This window comes from Cricetulus griseus, chromosome 7 (assembly GCF_003668045.3).
Source record: "Cricetulus griseus strain 17A/GY chromosome 7, alternate assembly CriGri-PICRH-1.0, whole genome shotgun sequence".
Classification (NCBI taxonomy): domain Eukaryota; kingdom Metazoa; phylum Chordata; class Mammalia; order Rodentia; family Cricetidae; genus Cricetulus; species Cricetulus griseus.
In genome coordinates, this window is record NC_048600.1 from 92863578 (window position 1) to 92882656 (window position 19079).

The window sequence follows — 19079 nt, forward strand, 5'->3', positions numbered from 1 at the left end:
TATGCACTTAAGAATTTGTATTCTTCTGGTTTTGGCTAAGTTTAGCTTTTGAAATGTTAGATAGATTTGAAGATATATCTGGAGAGGAGGTGGAGGTCTAAGGTTTTCATTTAGAAGAAAAAACATTTGTAAGAAAAAATTTGTAAGTGATTGCAATCATAAAATTGTATTTTTTAGGTGCTAGAGAGATGACTCAGTGTTTTAAGATCACTTGCTGCTCTTCCAGAGTACCCAGATTTGTGTTCCAGCACCCATATTGGGTGGTTTACAACTACCTATAACTCAAGTTCTAGATGCATGACATATATACAAACAAACAGGCACATAAACATACACATGAAATAAAATGAATCATTTCAATGAGAGACTTTTGGTTTATTGTTATTTTTTGTTTTATTACAAAAAGTGTGTGCACACGTGTTTGTGTGTTCATTCCCACAGCAGAAGATCCTCTGGAACTGGAGTTATAGTTAGTTTGGAGCCACTCAGTGTGGGTGTTAGAAACGGAATTCTGGCTCTCTGGAAGAGTAGCAAGGTCTCTTAAGCATTCAACCATTGCTCTGGCCCTTGGTTTCTTTATTTTAATTTTTACTTTTTGTGTTGGTGCTACTTTTTAAAATTGAAATGTACAAGGACAAAGGTGATGCCATAGTCGGTGATGATCAGCTTATCCAGTTGGTTCAGACAGTCTTCTTCCTTTGGTTGATCAGGCCTGATTTCCTAGTGATCTTCCTAAGGCCTCTACACGCCATTTGTCCCTGTCCCTAACAGTTCAGGACACATCACAAAACCAGCACATAGGTGTCTGAACAACCTCAGTGGACATTGTTATCATCAGAGAGGTCTTCCTGCATGAACTGCCTTTTCATTAGCTGCCAAGTCCATCAAGACCCTGGTGCTGCCTCCATCCTTATCTAGGTCTGTGTAGGGCTCTGTGCCCTTATGAAACATCTTCTTCACAGCTGGCCTCATCTATAGCCTATGTTGAAGCTGGATTTTTTTTTTTATTATTATTATTATTATTATTATTATTATTATTATTATTATTTCTATAAATGAAATTTGGGACAATAGTATTTCCTTGGGTATATCCTTTAGAAGGCTGAAGGTTGAATATACTCTGGAGCAGTAGAAAAGAATGAAACAATTTGACATATCCCACAACGATGGCAGTCATATATTTAAGCCTCAAAGATAACATTAAAAGGGCGATATGATAAACCTACTCTAATGTTGAGTTCGAACGTATAGGAAAGAATGTTTCTTTTATCCCTGTAGATAGTCAACAGAGAAAGTAGAGAAAAGCATTTTGTATTTGTGTTTTAACTTGAGAAAGATTAAGTGATACCTTAAATATGAAATGAAAGCCAAATATAAAGCAATCTTTTTTAGTTTGAATTTTAGAGATTGATAGTTTGCTACTTTGTTAGATAAATCTACAATAGTGTAAACTAGATTCATTGTCTTCCTAAATTTAAATTCTGTAGAAGCTGTTTCTGGATAGTTTACGAAAAGCACTTGCCGGCCATGGAGGAAGCAGGCAGCTGACAGAGAGTGCTGCCATTGCTTGTGTCAAGTTATGTAAAGCAAGTACTTACATCAATTGGGAAGATAACTCTGTCATTTTCCTACTAGTTCAGTCCATGGTGGTTGATCTTAAGGTAATATGCTATTCTTTGCCTTCTATAGACATGAGGAAATTAAGTGCATAAACTTCTAGTATGAGTATTCTGCTAAAGATAATTGCTAACTCTAAATTTTGTGGTAACTTTGATAAGTTCAAAGGACCTGCTTTTGTTGTTACTGTGCTCATTAGTCTAGACTGAGAACATGAATGATATGCAACGGTTTTCTTAATATATACATACTTGGGTCTTAATGTAAAAATTTGGCTTGGGAAGAATCACATGTGGTATATTAAGTCTTATATGATATTGGCAAACTATAGTAACCAGTATTTTGTGCTTTTTCTGGCAACTAAAGTTTACAGTAATCAATGTGGATAATGCTGATTATGTGTACTTACCTTGTTAAAGAAATACTTCATGAGTATTTAAAGGCCACTGTTTTCTGTTGGGATTTTTATAGAACCTGCTTTTTAATCCAAGTAAACCATTCTCTAGAGGCAGTCAGCCTGCAGATGTGGACCTCATGATTGACTGTCTTGTCTCTTGCTTTCGGATAAGCCCTCACAACAACCAGCACTTTAAGGTAAGAAATTGTTTTGTACAACCATGTTTATTGATGTGGTTATCCTTATAAAATGCAGATACAATAAAGATGAATAGGTGTACTTTGTTAGTATTTCTTTTTTTAAGAAACAGATTTATTTATTTTTATTTTATGTATCTGGGTATTTTGCCTGCATGTATGTCTGTGCACCATGTATGTGTTTGATGCCTTCAGAGGTCAGAAAACGTATCATATCCCCTGCAACTAGAATTACAGACACTGGGCTGCCATGTGGCTCCTGGGAATTGAACCTAGGTCCTCTGTAAGAACAGCTAGTGCTTTTAACCCTTGAGATATCTCTCTCCTCTTAGTAGTATTTTTAAATATACTATATTGATGCTGATGTCAAGACCTTAAATTTATTTTATTGAAAATAATTTAACTTTCTGCTGTTCTTTTGTCTTTCTTGTGTTAATGAATATTCTTTCCTTTTTGCAGATCTGCCTGGCTCAAAATTCACCTTCTACATTTCACTATGTGCTGGTAAACTCACTCCACCGCATCATCACCAATGTAAGTCTAAAAGGTACTCGGTATTACTAAAAAATAATTGTTTTTCCTCTTTTGTTTTGGGTTATATTTTTTCTATTTTAAAGAAAGATGCTGTTTTTAACAAAGGTTCCAAACTTAAAACTTTATATAAAATAGAAAGCTCCTCTGGGTAGTTGGACCAGCATTTGATACTCAGCTGTAGTTTTTAGGTTCTCTCTGAGCTGGAGGCTTCTGTTGAGAGGGATGAAGTTAATAGAATCTTTTGCAAAGAATAAGCCTAAAAAAAATTTTCATTTAAAGTTCAAAACCTGTTGAGAGCAATGGCACTGAAAATATAATTTAGTGCTTTTATAACAAAGTATTTGATACATTCTGACCTACTATCTTACCATTTAAGTTCAAAGGAAGAATAATTACAGTGTAGCCTAGTATGGCATATTTACAAAATGGTGAAACCTTATGTGATTGTATCTTTTGAACCTCCTTAATTAGAATAAAACACTTAACATTTTAAAAGGTATATATATTCACAAGATACAAAAGCATATCAAGAAAAGTGAATTCATTAGAGAGGTTATTTGTGATATGAGCGTATGAGGTAAAAAGCCGACAGTAAAACCTTACTAGATTTTTAAAAATTCTATTTCTTTTTTGAACAGGTGTATTTGAATGTTCTCTGATTTTATTTTTTATAGTCCTACTTTTATCCATTGACAGATATGTTACACTTACGAGGAACTTACTTTGTTCCTGTCTTCCTCCCTTAAAGTCTTTGATCATTGATACCTTGGTCTATTTGTCCTATTCATAATTAAATTCCATTTCATGACTCTTGCAAATTAAAAATGACCCCCACTTCTTCCTTTCCCTTGGATATATTGAATTAAACCTAATATTTGATTCTTCTTCTTCTTCTTCTTCTTCTTCTTCTTCTTCTTCTTCTTCTTCTTCTTCTTCCTCCTCCTCCTCCTCCTCCTCCTCCTCCTCCTCCTCCTTCCTCTCTCTCCTTCCTTCTTCTTCTTCCTTCTTCTTCTTTTTGGTTTTTCCAGACAAGGTTTCTCTGTGTAGCTTTGGAGCCTATCCTGGCACTTGCTCTGGAGACCAGGCTGGCCTCGAACTCACAGAGATCCACCTGCCTCTACCTCCCTAGTGCTGGGATTAAAGGCGTGCGCCACCAATGCCCGGCTTTTGTTTTAAATATTCTTGTGGGGGAAAATAACTGCTGATAAAGTCACTTAGTGACAAATTCATTTTGTTTTGTGGAGAGCTAATAGCATTTTAAGACAATAGTTCTCTGTTTTCAGCCTGGCCTTATGCTTTGAAGGACATTTATCATTTTGGTGCTCAATTCTTGAATGGCAACTGTGCTGTGTCTCCTGCGTTATGAACAACTAAATGCATGGGGAGCAATACTAGCTTCAGTTGAATATCACTGACTTAAATTATAGGTAGACATTATATTAAATATAGTTATTTACATAGACGATAGTGTAAAATGAATCAGAGTGTATATATAATATGTTGACATGAAAAACTAAAAAACAAAAAAAACTGTACACTTGCCAGTGTAATTACTCAGACCATTGTCCTTCCAAGGGTTAGTTTTAAAGTTAAAAAAAAAAAAATCCCAAAAAGATGATTTCTCTATCCCATAAGCTTATGTGTAATTCAAAAATAAGTAACTGCTACCCACTTTGATTCAAAATATTGAAAATATTGCTCTTATTACCTGGATAACTTTATAGAAATGGTTAAAATTTAATAAATCCAAGTTATAGTCTTTGAATATTCTGTGACTAGTTACTTTAATTGTAAAATATTTTTGTCTATAATTGAATACATAGAGCACTTTCAAGCATGGACTTGGCACTGCTGTAAGTGGCTGAGCTGCTCCTTTCTGGGTTCCAAGCATGCCTGAGTCTTAGTCTCTGCATGCCTCAATGTGCCTGGTGAAAGTGTGTGCACTCTCTCTAAGGAGTGCTGCATGTGTGAAGGCAGAGTGTGTCTGCATCTGGGTACATTTGTGTTTATAAAGCTCCTATCATGACTAATCTTTAAATCCTATGCATCAGCAGACATTCAGTGGAATAGCCTGTAAACAATTCAAATAATGCTGGTGTCATTTTGTTTTCTTTAGACAAGATCTTACCATACAGTGTTAGATGGCCTGAAACTCACTCTGTAGACCAGGTTGGTCTCATACTCACCTAGAGCCACCTGCCTCTGCCTTACAGGTGCTGGGATTAAAAGATTGAGCCACCACAGTGGTCCTCCAAAATGACTTTCAGGTTATACTTTAGTTATCCTTATCCTTAGAGATTGTTGGCAAATTGTTGCTTATTAGAGTCCACTCTCCACCCAGATCCTTAGGCTAATAAATACTGAATCTAAAGTACTTTTAATTGTAAAGGACTATTTGAAATAGTTAATATGCAAATTTATACAATTAAGTATTATAGGATGTACCTGGAAATTTTTAGCAGGAAAATGTTTGTCTTCAAGTCATATGAATTGTTTTTTAGATTCATGAAGTCCAACTCTTTGTTTTGTTTTTGTTTTTGTTTTTTTTTAGAGACAGGGTTTCTCTGTGGCTTTGGAGGCTGTCCTGGAACTAGCTCTTGTAGACCAGGCTGGTCTCAAACTCACAGAGATCCACCTGCCTCTGCCTCCCCGAGTGCTGGGACTAAAGGCGTGCGCCACCACTGCCCGGCTTATGTATCCTTTTTTTTTTTTTTTTTTTAAAGATTTTATTTATCTATTATGTATACAACATTCTGCTTCCATATATATCTGCACAGCAGAAGAGGGCACCAGATCTCCTTTTAGATGGTTGTTAGCCACCATGTGGTTGCTGGGAATTGAACTCAGGACCTCTGGAAGAGCAGTCGGTGCTCTTAACCTCTGAGCCATCTCTCCAGCCCGTATCCTTTTTTTAAAAAAACAGTTTAGTTCAGCATGCCTCCTAAGCTTTCCTTTTCCATCTCTCTTAATCCAGTTGACAGTTTTTTAAATTATTGTGTTCCCTTAAAAGATAAAAGTTTCATTATTTTTTCTGGGTTTATGTAGAATTAGAAATGATGCTTGGAGTTTTCTTTTGCTTCTGTGAGATGTCATCATATGCCATTTATAAGTACTGTGTTTAGATCTAAAACATCCCAATTTTATTTATTTGTTTGTTTGTTTGTTTGTTTGTTTGTTTGTTTGCAGGGTTTCTTTGTGTAATAGCTTTAGCTGTCCTGGAACTAACTCTGTAGACCAGGCTGGCCTCAAACTCCAAAGATCTGCCTGCCTCTTCCTCCCAAGTGCTGGGATTCTTTTAGAAATTCTTAGTCTATTCACTATTTTAATTTTGTTGCAGTGTAAGTTTTTAGCAGTTTCTAAAATGGTATTTATATTGTCACTTTAAAAAAATGATGTTCATTAAGAAATAAGCTGTAGTTTTAAGGTTTATGCTATATAGTTATATACTCCATCTGCACAGGCTTATTTATTGTTTGTTTGTTTATTTGTTTGTTTTGAGACAGGGTTTCTCTGCGTATCCCTGGCTGTCCTGGAACTCACTCAGTAGGCCAGGCTGGCCTCAAACTCACAGAGATCCTCCTGTCTCTGCCTTCTGAGTTCTGGTATTAAAAGTGTGCACCACCCCTGCTGGGCTCCTGTATAGACTTTTTAAAGGCTAAATTGGTTGTGCAGTGGAAGTGAACATGTTACATCTGTGATAGTAGTTTACTATAGGTTTTTCCTTGTAGCAGTTTATTGTAGTTTGCTTATTAATACTTCATATTAGTGCAAGAAAATGTTAGCTAATTGAGAGGATTAAATGATACATTACTTTCTAAACTTACATCGGCTATTTCACAGGGAAGAGTCTATTAATATTTTGCCAAACAATTTTGAAAGAACATCTTGAGATCAAATTCAGTTGATTTGTAAATGAAATTTAAAAACAATGATAATTTAAGGGATCGTAAATATGTAGATGAAATATGTCAAGAGAAAAATACTGGATGAGATAAATACACAGAATATGACTAAAAAAAATACTTCATATTAACCATAACCAAGAGTTAGTTAAAGACATTTCCAGGATATTTAAAAATCATTCAAATAACCTCTTAGGAATGTATGTAATTCACTTATTTATTATGTACACAGTGTTCTGCCTGCATGAGAGAAGAGGGCACCAGATCTTATTACAAATGGTTGTAAACCACCATGTGGTTGCTGGGAATTGAACTCTGGACCTCTGGAATTACAGCCAGCGATCTTAACTTCTGAGCCATTTCTACAGTTCCCGATGTCTAATTTTTAGTGTCTATTTTATTTGAAAGTGTATACTTTGAAATAAATGGATTAATTCCTTATGAAAAAGGAAAATTATGAAATTATTAAATCTTAAGCCTGAAAGTTAATACATACTTATTATCATGGTATACTTTTACAGTTATCAAAAATGCTTACACAGTAAGCTGGTTGTGGTAGCTTAGCACTTCAGAGGCTAAGTCAGGAGAATAATAAGTTCTAGACTAGTTTGGACAACATACTGAATTCCAGCAAGATTCTGTGTCACAAAGCAAACAGATGAAAACAACAACTAAAATTGAAAACAGTACCCCCTCTCCCCAATAATTAGTATAGGTTGCTAAAAAAATGTCTGTCTATTTAGTTTAACAATTTCTGGTAAGATTTTATGCAGCATGTAGCAATAATTAGGACGTCAGTGTACTGTTTTTTTTTTTTTTGTTTGTTTGTTTTTTTTAATCATCATTTTGTTACTTTTACGGTGATTAAAAAAAAAAAAACAAAAAACAAAGCAACAAAAAAACAACCCATAGAATTGCATTTGCATTGATTGACGGGCAAACTGGTGCCCCAGAGTTGAGAAATGTAATGCTTAGTGTTTCCAGCTTTGTGAGACCTGAAGATAAGCCTTTGAGCATGTCCATGAAAGTATGATTATCTTGATTGTGTTAATTGAGGTAGAAAGACCCCTGTCCACTGTGTGGTGTCATTCCCTAGGCAGTGGATTAGAGAAAGAAGTTGGGCACTAGAATGCATGTTTATTAACATTGCTCTTTGTTCCTGTTTATGGATTGTGGATTTGATACAACCAGCTCTCTTGAGCTCCTGCTCTTATGACGTCCTTGCCACTATAACCTAGAATTGTGAGCTAAATAAACTGTTTTTCTTTTTTTACCCTTAATTTGCTTTCATATTTAATTACAACCACCTGAAAAAAGAAATGGAGACAGTAATCAATGTCAGTTTGTAGGACTTAGCTAAATTAAGTGATAGAAAAACAAACATGAATCTCATCATTTGTATTTTTAAATTAATTAGTGGGATATGCCTGTGCTTCATATGCATGTTTGGTACCTGCAGAGGCCAGAAGAGGGTGTTGGGTCCCCTGGAAACTGAGTTATAGACAGTTACAGATAGTTGTGAGCCACCATTTGGGTGTTGAGAATTGAATCAGGGTCTCCTATAAGAGCAGCAAGTGTTGTTAACTGCCAAACTAATTTTTATGATTCCTATTTTATTTATTTCTTGAGATGAAGTCTTGCTGTGTTGCCCAGTCTATCCTTAGCTTCCTCCTGCCTTAGCCTCCCTTGTGTTAGGATTACAGGTATGCACTACTGTGCCTGCCTCAGTTTTGTTTTTAGGTTTCTTTTAAATAGAAATGGAAACTCAACAATAATTTTATGTGTTATGAATGAGAACTTAAATGTTAAGATTAGCTTGATTTTGAATAAAAAATAATTTATGGGTAGGTTGTGTGAAGCTGTTAAGTTACCTATATTTACTATGTGAATATGTAATTATTCTATCATATTTTTAGCCAGAGTATTACAAATTGACAATTCGTATTTTAAGCCTATTGTTTTCATGTATAAGCTATATAAGTAATGAAAGTTTATCTGATCAATTTTCTATAAACTAATAATAAACTTTAGTGAATTTTCACAATTAGCATTTTTTGAACCATTTAAACATAAAAACATATCAATTAAATTTAAAGTAAAGGTCATTAAAAATACACTTTTAATTAAAACAGGTGTTATAAACCAGCTCGGTAGGCTAAACAGAAATAGGAAAATATCTATATAAAATAATTATTTTAGAAGTCCTTAGCTTTATCTATGGATGTATCTGAGTGGTAGACCACCTGCTTTAAAGGTCTGGCTTTAATCTGTAGCATTGTAAAAATAAAAGTACTTAGGCAGAATCAGCTGTCTTTGTTTATGGTGACCATTTAGTCTTCCATGTATTGTGTCATCTGCTTATCAACTTAAAGATTATTGGTTTACTAATGGCTTTATTTCATTTACTAATTTCATGTTGATTATCGTTGTTTGTAAGCATTTAACTAATGGTTTACATAGTCTTTCAACGTTGTGTTGAACTACTAATCTCATGGAAAATTGTGATTTTTTTTCTTTTTTTCAACTGGCAAAATATATATAATATATGCATGTGTTTCTGAAATGTGTTGAATACTAAAGAAAAAAAAAGACAAAGATTGGCTAAAGAATTTTCCAAATATTTTGGTTTTAAATTCAGTATGACATTATTGGAAAAGGACAGCCTCATTTACACATGCTCATTATTATATTTTAAAATATAGTAAGTCTGGTTAGTGTTTGACTTAAAGATGTCATTTGAAGACTTTGAAAATCAAACTGTGTGTTTGCATGTTCTTAGAAAGTTTCTCACAAAAGAATAAAAGCTAGAGCTGCAGTGGTAAAAGAGTAGACCACTTATGTGATTTTTGTATTCTATATTCTCTCATTTTTTTTCTAGTCTGCATTGGATTGGTGGCCTAAGATTGATGCTGTTTATTGTCACTCAGTTGAACTTCGAAATATGTTCGGTGAAACACTTCATAAAGCAGTGCAGGGCTGTGGAGCGCACCCAGCAATACGAATGGCACCAGTAAGAAACCATGAGTTTTGAATTCTACCTGTCTGCTGCATTTTCAGTATCTTCATCTCGTTCCTGGTGACTCGAGTTTAGAGGGTTGTCTGGGTCTTTCCTTTTCCGTGGAGGTTGTGTATGGTGCATTGCCGTGCTACTGCTGCCTGGTTAACAAGAAAATTTCCAGAAACTGCTATAGTATCTTAGTGGATGTCACTTTTCTTTGTTTTCAGTTTAACTTTTTCTTACTCAGGTGTTTGATTTGCTTCTTACTTTCAAGGATGAGCAATGGAACCAGACCCCTGGGTTAGATTGAATGTCCTGATGCTGAATAGTACACAGAAAATTAGAAATGGACTAAAACATTTTCTACTTAAAGATATATACATCTTAGTAAATACAATTATTTACAAAAATTTGAGCAAATACTGATAGGTACTTTGACATTGATGTTTATTTAAACCTGACAAAGGCACACCTGGAAATTGTGTTCCAAGAGGTTGGTTAATATAGAATTTAAAGCTCATAGAAAGTGAGTTTCCACAGCTAATGAAAGCATTGTGTACGTGATTTCTGTCTGTATGTAGGAAGAGCATTTACATGGCAACTCTTGACATTGATTGGTGGTGCTTTGTCTTCTGCTTATTTTCTATTCTTATTGGCTGCTGTCGCTCACATGGTCAGATGCCAACCAGTCACTGTTTTGCATGGCAGTGGGCTTCTGTGGCTGTAAGTATATATGATCCCTTGTAACTACCTCAGAAAAGTCCATCATTTCTTTGACTTTTCTGTGTATAGTTACCATTGTAGTCACATCATATCATTTCAGAAGAAAATGTAGCATGTCTTCACCTATTGGTTTTATCTGATAAACTATCCATCTCTCACTTTAAACAGTTTCCTTCCTGGCATGCTTCTCTTCCCAAGTTCCTATGGTCAGTATACAAAATATACAAAATACTTTGTTTCATACAGTTATGTTCACTCCTTTCCAGTTGTCAGTAGTAGTTTTTGAGGATTTAAAAAATATGCCAGATATTCAAACGAAAAAGTTTTCTATTAAAGGAGCTTTGTCATTATTTATCCTAAAATGAACAGCTGAAGGGGCAAGTCATTTTTTTTTAATTGTTTTGATTTTTTTTTTTTTTTTTTTGTTATTTTCCTTCAGTGCTAGAGATCAATCCCAGGTCCACCATAAATGCCAGACATGTACCGTACTATACCCCCTGCCCCAATGGCATTTTATTAAATAAGAATTAATATGCAAGCTTATTTCAGTTGAATTTTTGTGATGGCAAATACACAGTACCTGTTTTGTTTTGTTTTGTTTTGTTTGTTTGAGATAGGGTTTCTCTGTGGAGCTTTGGAGCCTGACCTGGAACTCACTCTGTATACCAGGCTGGCCTCAAATTCACAGAGATCCACCTGCCTCTGCCTCCCAAGTGCTGGGATTAAAGGCGTGCACTACCACCGTCCAGCTCACAGTATCTTTTTAATTAAAAAATCTGTTGCAGGTATATATGTTAGTGGTAACATATAATAGCTATGTAAATATTATTTAACTAGACATTATTTTCTTTAAGTTTTGGTAATTCCTTAATTCACTCCCCCACCCCTCTGTTTTTGCATTAGGAGAGCATACTAACAGTCAAAACCAGGGCCTTTACTATGTACCACAGTAGCATTGAGCTGTATCTCCAAACCCAGATTACTATGTGCTAGGATATAGCTCAGTGGTAAAGTGCTTACCTAATATGCGTTGGCCCTTATGATCAATTTTCAGCATGGCAAAAAAAAAAAGACTTTGTGTTTATTACCTAAGTTTATTATACTCCTTATGCTGGTAAGAGATCTAATAGGAATTGGTGAAAGAACCTTATTTGTTTCTTGTTTTATATCCAACTTAACACCTCTGCCATTTAATTTTATGCATGAATACTGAAACAAAACAATGAACCTCATTTATTCTTTTGAGCAGCCACAGATTTGGTTATTAGTCTGATATATTTTATATTTAGAAGTTGCTTGGATTTGGTTGTTTGCTTATGCTATGATTCCTACAGTATGCTGTGATCACTTAAAGTTGTAATTATAGAGTATTTCTTGTGGTTCAAGGACATCTATGATAGGAATTTGTTTTATTCATATTTTTTTATTATTTTTGGAAATATCGATATATATATTTAATTTTCAGAATAATTTTTAAGCTTTTTTTCCCTTTGGGATACAGGCCATGTAGCTTTGGCTGACTTTGAACTCACTGGCTTCCTGCTTCCACCTTCCCAGTGTTTTATAAGATTCATTTTTATTATTTTTAATTACATGGGTATATGTGTATGTATATGCACATGATTGTAGGTGCCCATGGAGGCCAGAGGCATCAGAGCTGGAGTTACAGGTAGTTGTGAGTCCCCTGACATGAGTGCAGGGAACTGAACTTGGGTCCTCTGGTAAAGGAGTATACATTCAACCACTGAGCCGTCTCTCAAGCTCTTCCCAATGTTTTAAAGCTTAATATATTCCTATGTATAGAATTTTGAATGTGTGCTTGTAATAACTTTTGTTTATTTTATTTATTTGTTTTTCGAGTCAGAGTTTCTCTGTGTAGCATTGGGAGTCCTGGAGCTCACTCTGTAGACCAGGCTGGGCTCAGAATCACAGAGATCCACCTGCCTCTGCCTCCCATTTACTAGGATTAAAGGCATGTGCCTCCACTGCCCAGCCATAATTAATATTTTCATCAAGAAAATGGAATATTAATGTGACTCAATTATATAGAGTAAGGATATTTTAGAGTTTGGGGAAATCCTTAAGGGTAAGCAGCACCCCTCTTTGTGCTTGTGTTTGGACAGGTGGCAGATATGCCTGGTGCTGATGCATATGGTTTCTCCTTGTTTGCCTTGCTTCAAATGGTTTGGAGACTTAGGAATCTGAGCCTTCACTTTGCTGCACAAGCAGCAATCCAGAAGTTTTGTGTGTGGCTGGGCATGATGGAACATACGTTTAATCCCAGCTCTTGGGTGGCGTAGGCTGGACAGGTTTTCTCTGTATTGCTTTGGAGCCTGTCCTGGAACTCGCTCTGTAGACCAGGATGGTCTGGAACTCACAGAGATCCATCTGCCTCTGCCTCTTCTACTTCCTCTGCCTCTGCCTCCTGAGTGCTGGGATTAAAGGTGTGCACCACCAATGTCCAGCTGTAAACATTTTTTTTTTTAAATAGAAAAAAAAACCGGAAAAAAAAAAAAAACGAAAAAAACCCTGCTTGGCCCTTTTTTTCTTCAACAAGATAAAAATATGTTGTACTTCTAGCCGTCATAGTTCCTCTTTTTGACTCTTCTGTGGAGTAGCCCTGAAGATGTTTTGACTAAATTTAACTAGTTCCCGAAGAGCTTTTATTATATTATAGCTTGTGTTGGATGGGATTTTATTGTTTCAGCTCATTGAAAGTGTTTCATTTGATTTGTTTTGATAACTAAGCAAATTAAGGCCTAATATTGTTAAAGGAATTAAAATGTCACATGGCTAGTGAATGGTCAGGCAGAGTTAGTTTTGAGATCCATTCTAGTCCCTGCTGAGTTCATTAGTTGTTCTACCTCAATAGCAAATTAGCTTGATGGATAATGAAGCTTTTGCTTCGTCAACACAGGCTCTTAAGCTCCTGGATCAGTGCCAGGCACACAGTGGGTATGTAGTATGTGTTTTTGAATTAATTAATTAATTTTTTAAGATTTAGTTGATGTTGGCATAGCTGTTTCTTACTATGTCTGTAAGTCAGTCTCATATTCTTAAATTAGCAGGTAGTTTTTGGTTCCTAATTAATTGCCTGAATCTCTGGCTCAGGAATTTCTTGCCTGTCCTAGCTGACTGTATTTCTCCCAAGCACATATGTAGATGTATCAATTTAGATCCTAAAATGTGTTTGGTTTTTGTTTGTTTGATTGTTTGTTTTTTACATTTCTACTTAAGAGACAGTTTGTTTCTTAAGCAGCCAATTTTTCCGGATTTTATGTAATCCACTAATGTCCATTAAATTAAAAGACATATTCGAAATTTCTCAAGGCTTAGATTTCCTTCTAGTCAGTTATACTGTAGAACAAAAATCTACATGTTAGTACTTGTCATTAAGCTAAAAATTATTTAAAAACATGATTATTAAATCAGAGGAAAATTTTCTAATGCCTGATTGTCCTCTGATTGTGTGGTTCCTGTGCAGTGGCAACATCACAATGAATTATATCAGTAAATTTGTTCAGTGTAGATTTCTACTTGATTCAGCTTAGACTTTGAATTCAAGTTAGACTTTGAAACACACACACACACACACACACACACACACACACACACACACACACACACACCACGCACACACACTCACAAACTCCCTACCTACCTACCTACCTACCTACCTACCTACCTATGATTTAACAAGAGCAAACACTACATAGAACTTACTAAATACATCTGATAATCATTTGCCTTAGTGTTGGGGAGTTTGAGTATTTTACTTCTTAAACACTTGTAAATTGACATGTTTACGTCATGGAATGTCTCATCTCCAATTGTTAACTGAAAGAAAACAGCCTGTCTGCATAGATAGATGTTTGTCATGGTCAAATAAAGGCTGCACAGTCTGCTTTCTCTTTATCTATATGTCCTCACTGCAGGCACTCAGGACCCTGTATCTGAATGTGCTCACTGCAGGTACCAGGTTGAATACAGATTCTTTTTGTGGTGTTAAAGGAAAAAAGGAAATCTTTTATAAGACTAGAGAGAAAATAGAGTAGAGTAACATTGAATCCAGAAGGTAATTTTTGGAACATTTTAAAAAATTTTATTTTTAAAAGTTTTTATGTGCATTGGTATTTTGCCTGCAGGTATGTCTGTGTGAGGGTGCCATATCTTGGAGTTACAGACAGTTGTGAGCTTCCATGTGTGTGCTGGGATGTGAGCCTGGTCCTCTGGAAGAGCAGTCAGTGCCCTAAATTGCTAAGCTCCTGGATTTTTTTTTTTTTTTATTGATTGACATCCATAAGTAATTATTTAACTGTCCATAGTATCTTTTTAATTGAACTACATTGTCACCAACGAGATGCATTCTATAACTTGAAAGAAGAAATGCCATCAAGACAAAAAAGTAAATTCATAACCGAAGCTATAAATACAGAGGTTGCCTACAGGGAATGTTTCATCAGTTCCTAAGAGCATACTTTTACTTCTGTCTGAAAGTAGACGTTTATCTCCCTTTGTGCAGTATCCTGGGATTCACAGTAGTTTTTCATTTCTTTGACTACAGCCAAGAAGTGGTGCATCTTAAAACTGATAATGTTTAACTGGAGAGAGAGAGAGAGAGAGAGAGAGAGAGAGAGAGAGAGAGAGAGAGAGAGAGAGAGAGAGTGTGTGTGTGTGTGTGTGTGATGTGTTGCTAATTTGAGTTCCCCAGTGTGTATATGTGTATAAGACACAAACCCAATATTTTTCCGTTTACATTTTCATATTTTGAAAGCTAGCTTTTTTTCTTTTACCCAGAAGCCAACATGATGATATTCCTTTAGTGCTTTAGATTTTCATTAAAGCTTATTGTAATATATATAAGAATAATGTAAATGGTATAAACGCTTTTTTAAAAATGCATTGTTAAATTTATGCTTATCAGCTTATGTTTCTACTAGTATCCATTTACTGATATGGAAATGGGATGTCTGTTTTCAAAGCTTTTTAAATAATTTCTTCTATAAACTATAGCTATTATTCTGATCTGATTCTCACTAAGGTGCTGTCATGTTTTTGTTTTGTTACTAGAGTCTTACATTTAAAGAAAAGGTAACAAGCCTTAAATTTAAGGAAAAGCCTACAGATCTGGAAACAAGGAGCTATAAGTATCTTCTTTTGTCCATGGTGAAACTAATTCATGCAGACCCAAAGCTTTTGCTTTGTGTAAGTATTTTAATGAAATGCTTTCAAATTATTCCACTAATTTAGTTGAATTGAAAGGACAAAATTCTTTCTAATCATGAGTAACAAGCTCTAAGGCAGTGCCAAGAAAACTATTTCCAGAGAATTCTAATATTTCTAACCTTTCCCTTATCATTGAACGGACTTTAGTGGCATTACTTCCCCTTGTGTTTTAGATCATGCATTATAATCAGGCATATTCCTGGGGTCAAGTGGAACAACAACTATAAAATCAGTGTGCTCTGCATCTACACTACTCATTACTTTTTTTTATTACTAAGCAAGTCAGTTTTTATAGCTAGCTCCCTATGTTCCTTCATCAGCCTTCTATTACCTGTATTAAAAGAGAAAGTAAAAATGAGAGTGGTTATTCAATTACTGCCATAACTCTTGCTTTTTATAGCCTCAGATGATATTAGGTTCTTGAGAACATTGCTCTGGTACACAGAATAAGTAAGGAATAATGGAAATACTGTAACCAAGTGATAGTTACCTGAAAGGATTAAATGCATGGGCTCTGGAGAAAAGCTAGCAGGTGATTTACTTAATCTTTTTTTTCATCTGAAATAGTAGTTAATAGTAGAGCCTACTGCAGAGAGATCCTTAAGAAGAGGGAAATAGTATGTGGAAGGCTTTTAGGAACAATTCCTGGCATATAAGAAGTGATAAGATTGGTTGCTGCTACTGTTAATAAGAGGCAGCATAATAATTAACCTTATTAATGTCCAAAACGAACAAATTGAATTGTTCATAGGATGACATGTTTAACTTTTTTGGGTCTTCCTAATGCTTGGAGAGCACTGTCAAGTAACATTTCTTATTGTTGTACTCAGCGCCAGGCTTTTTGTATGAAACACAAGTTTGTGTATATACATGTGCACAAGTGCATGCATGTGTTTTGTTTGACCTTTGAGACAAAGTTTTGCTGTATATCCTGGATTGGCCTTAAACTAGACATCCCTGTTGGTGATACAGAACTTATCATTATGCCTCCACTCCAGAATTTTAAAAATACTTGCACATCAGCAATTTTTCTGATAATGAGAGATAGTAGAGACAGACAGGGTGAAGTCCCCAAAGGATCAGTTACCCCAAAAGAAAATCTATGAGCATTTTGGAAAGCCCACCCAAATTTTGAGATTCTAGTAGAATATAAAATTAGATTCTTGGCCTGGACAAATTCCATAAAATTTGTCAGTAGACTCTGAAATAATAACACTTTTTTCTCTTCGTTTTTCTGGTGTGTGGCATGAGTTACATCTCAGTATGAATGCCACATAATACTAGGGTTACTCTTTTTACATGGATGTAATTTATGTTCAACAATAAACCAAAGTCACCAGTGTTTTCCATGTTAAGAAGGTTATTGTTTGAAGGACAAGGGTTGAATTGTTTGAAGTGAAAGAGTTTAAGTAAAATTTTCTATTTTCCAAGAATTATAGAAATCCTTTTTGTTTTCTTTGATGATATTGAGGATTGAACCAGAGTCTAGTAGTCTTATAATACAGACAAATGTTCTATCACTGGCCTGCCCTTGCCCTTTGTTGGGCTTCTGTTTTCTTTTGGTGGTCAGTGAGTGGGTGGGGCTTTGTTTGATATGCAACTGTCACTACCTCTAACAGCAGTCTAGTTCCATGGAAATGGCTTCCTTTGCTGCCATCTAGTGGAAAAGTAACTCTCCAGTAACGGTAACAAAATAGAATATTTACTTATAAACTCTAAACCTTTATTAATAGGAGAAAAGTAAACATGGTCTCAAACATTGTATTTTTAAAAGTAATATGATTCTGTCTTCTGTTTTTACCATCTTTGTCCTGGTTTGTGTTGTTCCATATTTTCCAGCTTCCTGATTACCTTCATTTCTTACATCCAGCACACTTTTCAGGCAGATCACTTCTGGGCATTCAGCACTCTGCTGCTTTGATGTCCACCTGTACACATGTGCAATATACATAGAAAGACACACCTAAATAAATAAGTAAATTTAATAAGAAATAAAATTTGCTTTTCTCTTGCAGAATCCAAGAAAACAGGGCCCTGAAACTCAAGGCAGTACAGCAGAATTAATCACAGGGCTTGTCCAACTGGTCCCTCAGTCACACATGCCAGAGATTGCTCAGGAAGCAATGGAGGTAAGGGGAAGTTTATTCTAGGGTCTTGAAAGGAAGATTGTAACTGTCTCCATTCTTCTTTTTCTGGGTACTTTGTTTTTCAAACTCTTGTGCTTTTCTTTTTAAAAATATATTGAACAAATTTTTAAAGTGTGTGTGTGGGTGTGATGTCTACAGGAGCCAAAAAAAAAAAGTGTCGGAATTCCTGGAGCTGGGGTTACAGGCCATGTGATGTGGGTACTGGAACCTGCACTTGGGTCCTCTGCACGACCCTTGAACACAATATCTGAGCCCCTGATCCATATCTCTAGTCCCTCTATGTACTTTTTTTTTTTTTTTGATGTTCTTTGGTATATAGTTTCAATGAGTGATAAATGGATGTCTGTTCTTGAAGTGACATGTTTGTGTCCTTATGTTTTATAAGGTCTGTGGAAGGGGGGTCTATTTATTCACTTTATATTATATTATATTATAGGTAGCAACAAAACAATATACTAATTATTCTTTAAGACTATTTTTTTGTGTATGGATATTTTGTGTGGATGTATATATGTGTACTGTGCATTGCCTGAGGATGCCAGAAGAGGGTGGTGGTTTTGTTTATTTGGGTTTTTCTTTTGTTTTTGTTTTTAAATTGTGTGTGCATGTGGAGGTCCGAAAAAACTGAAGTTTCTGCCTTGGATGGCAAGTACGTTTACCAGCGGTAGCCATCTCACCAGCTCCTACAATTTCTTTTACATTTGTTTGTTTTTGAGACAAGATTTTACAGTGTTTTTCTGTTTGGTCTCTAAATTCTGAAGCAATCCTCCTTCAGTCCTTGAACTTGCTGAAATCATACTTGTGTGTCACATACCATGCTATATTTGGATTGCATTGTGTAAAATATTTTGGAAGTTTATCGTTTCTTTATTCCTTAAATTTATTATTGTGTCTATGCATGATGAGGGTAGGGTGTGTTTATACTTGCAGAGGCACATGTCTGGAAGTTGGGACAACCTTGTGGGGTTGGTCTTCTCCTTTCACCTTTACCTGGTTCCAGGGATTGAAATGAGATTTCAGGCTCATGTAACAAGTACCTTTACCTGATGAGCTACCGGTAATTGATGATGGACATTCTAAGTTTTCTCTGTTTGAGGATTACTGTTAATGCTGTTAAAGTTACTGTATCATTTTTTATTTACATTAGCAGTGTGTTAGTGTTTTGGTATTTTTCTATCCTTGTTGACACTTGTATTATCTGTTTTTAAATTATAGCCAGCCTACTGTGTTAACAAAGTTGACCTTTTAGAAAATTGTATTTATTGCTGGGCTTGATATCTCATGCCTTTAATCCTATCACTCAGGATGCAGAGGCAGGTGGATCTCTGAGATTGAGGC

General features: G+C 35.4%; 1 protein-coding gene across 7 annotated transcripts in view; it reads left to right on the forward strand.

Annotated features, from left to right (window-relative positions):
- Positions 1-19079, forward strand: part of LOC100770202 (neurofibromin) — a 235751-nt gene that overhangs the window by 75211 nt on the left and 141461 nt on the right. For all 7 annotated transcript variants that reach the window (XM_027426538.2, XM_027426535.2, XM_035447928.1 and 4 more), the window contains exons 9-14: positions 1488-1661; positions 2089-2211; positions 2671-2745; positions 9526-9657; positions 15439-15573; positions 17610-17723. In XM_027426538.2, coding sequence (XP_027282339.1) covers positions 1488-1661; positions 2089-2211; positions 2671-2745; positions 9526-9657; positions 15439-15573; positions 17610-17723 — 753 coding nt within the window. The remainder of the gene's footprint in view (positions 1-1487; positions 1662-2088; positions 2212-2670; positions 2746-9525; positions 9658-15438; positions 15574-17609; positions 17724-19079) is intronic.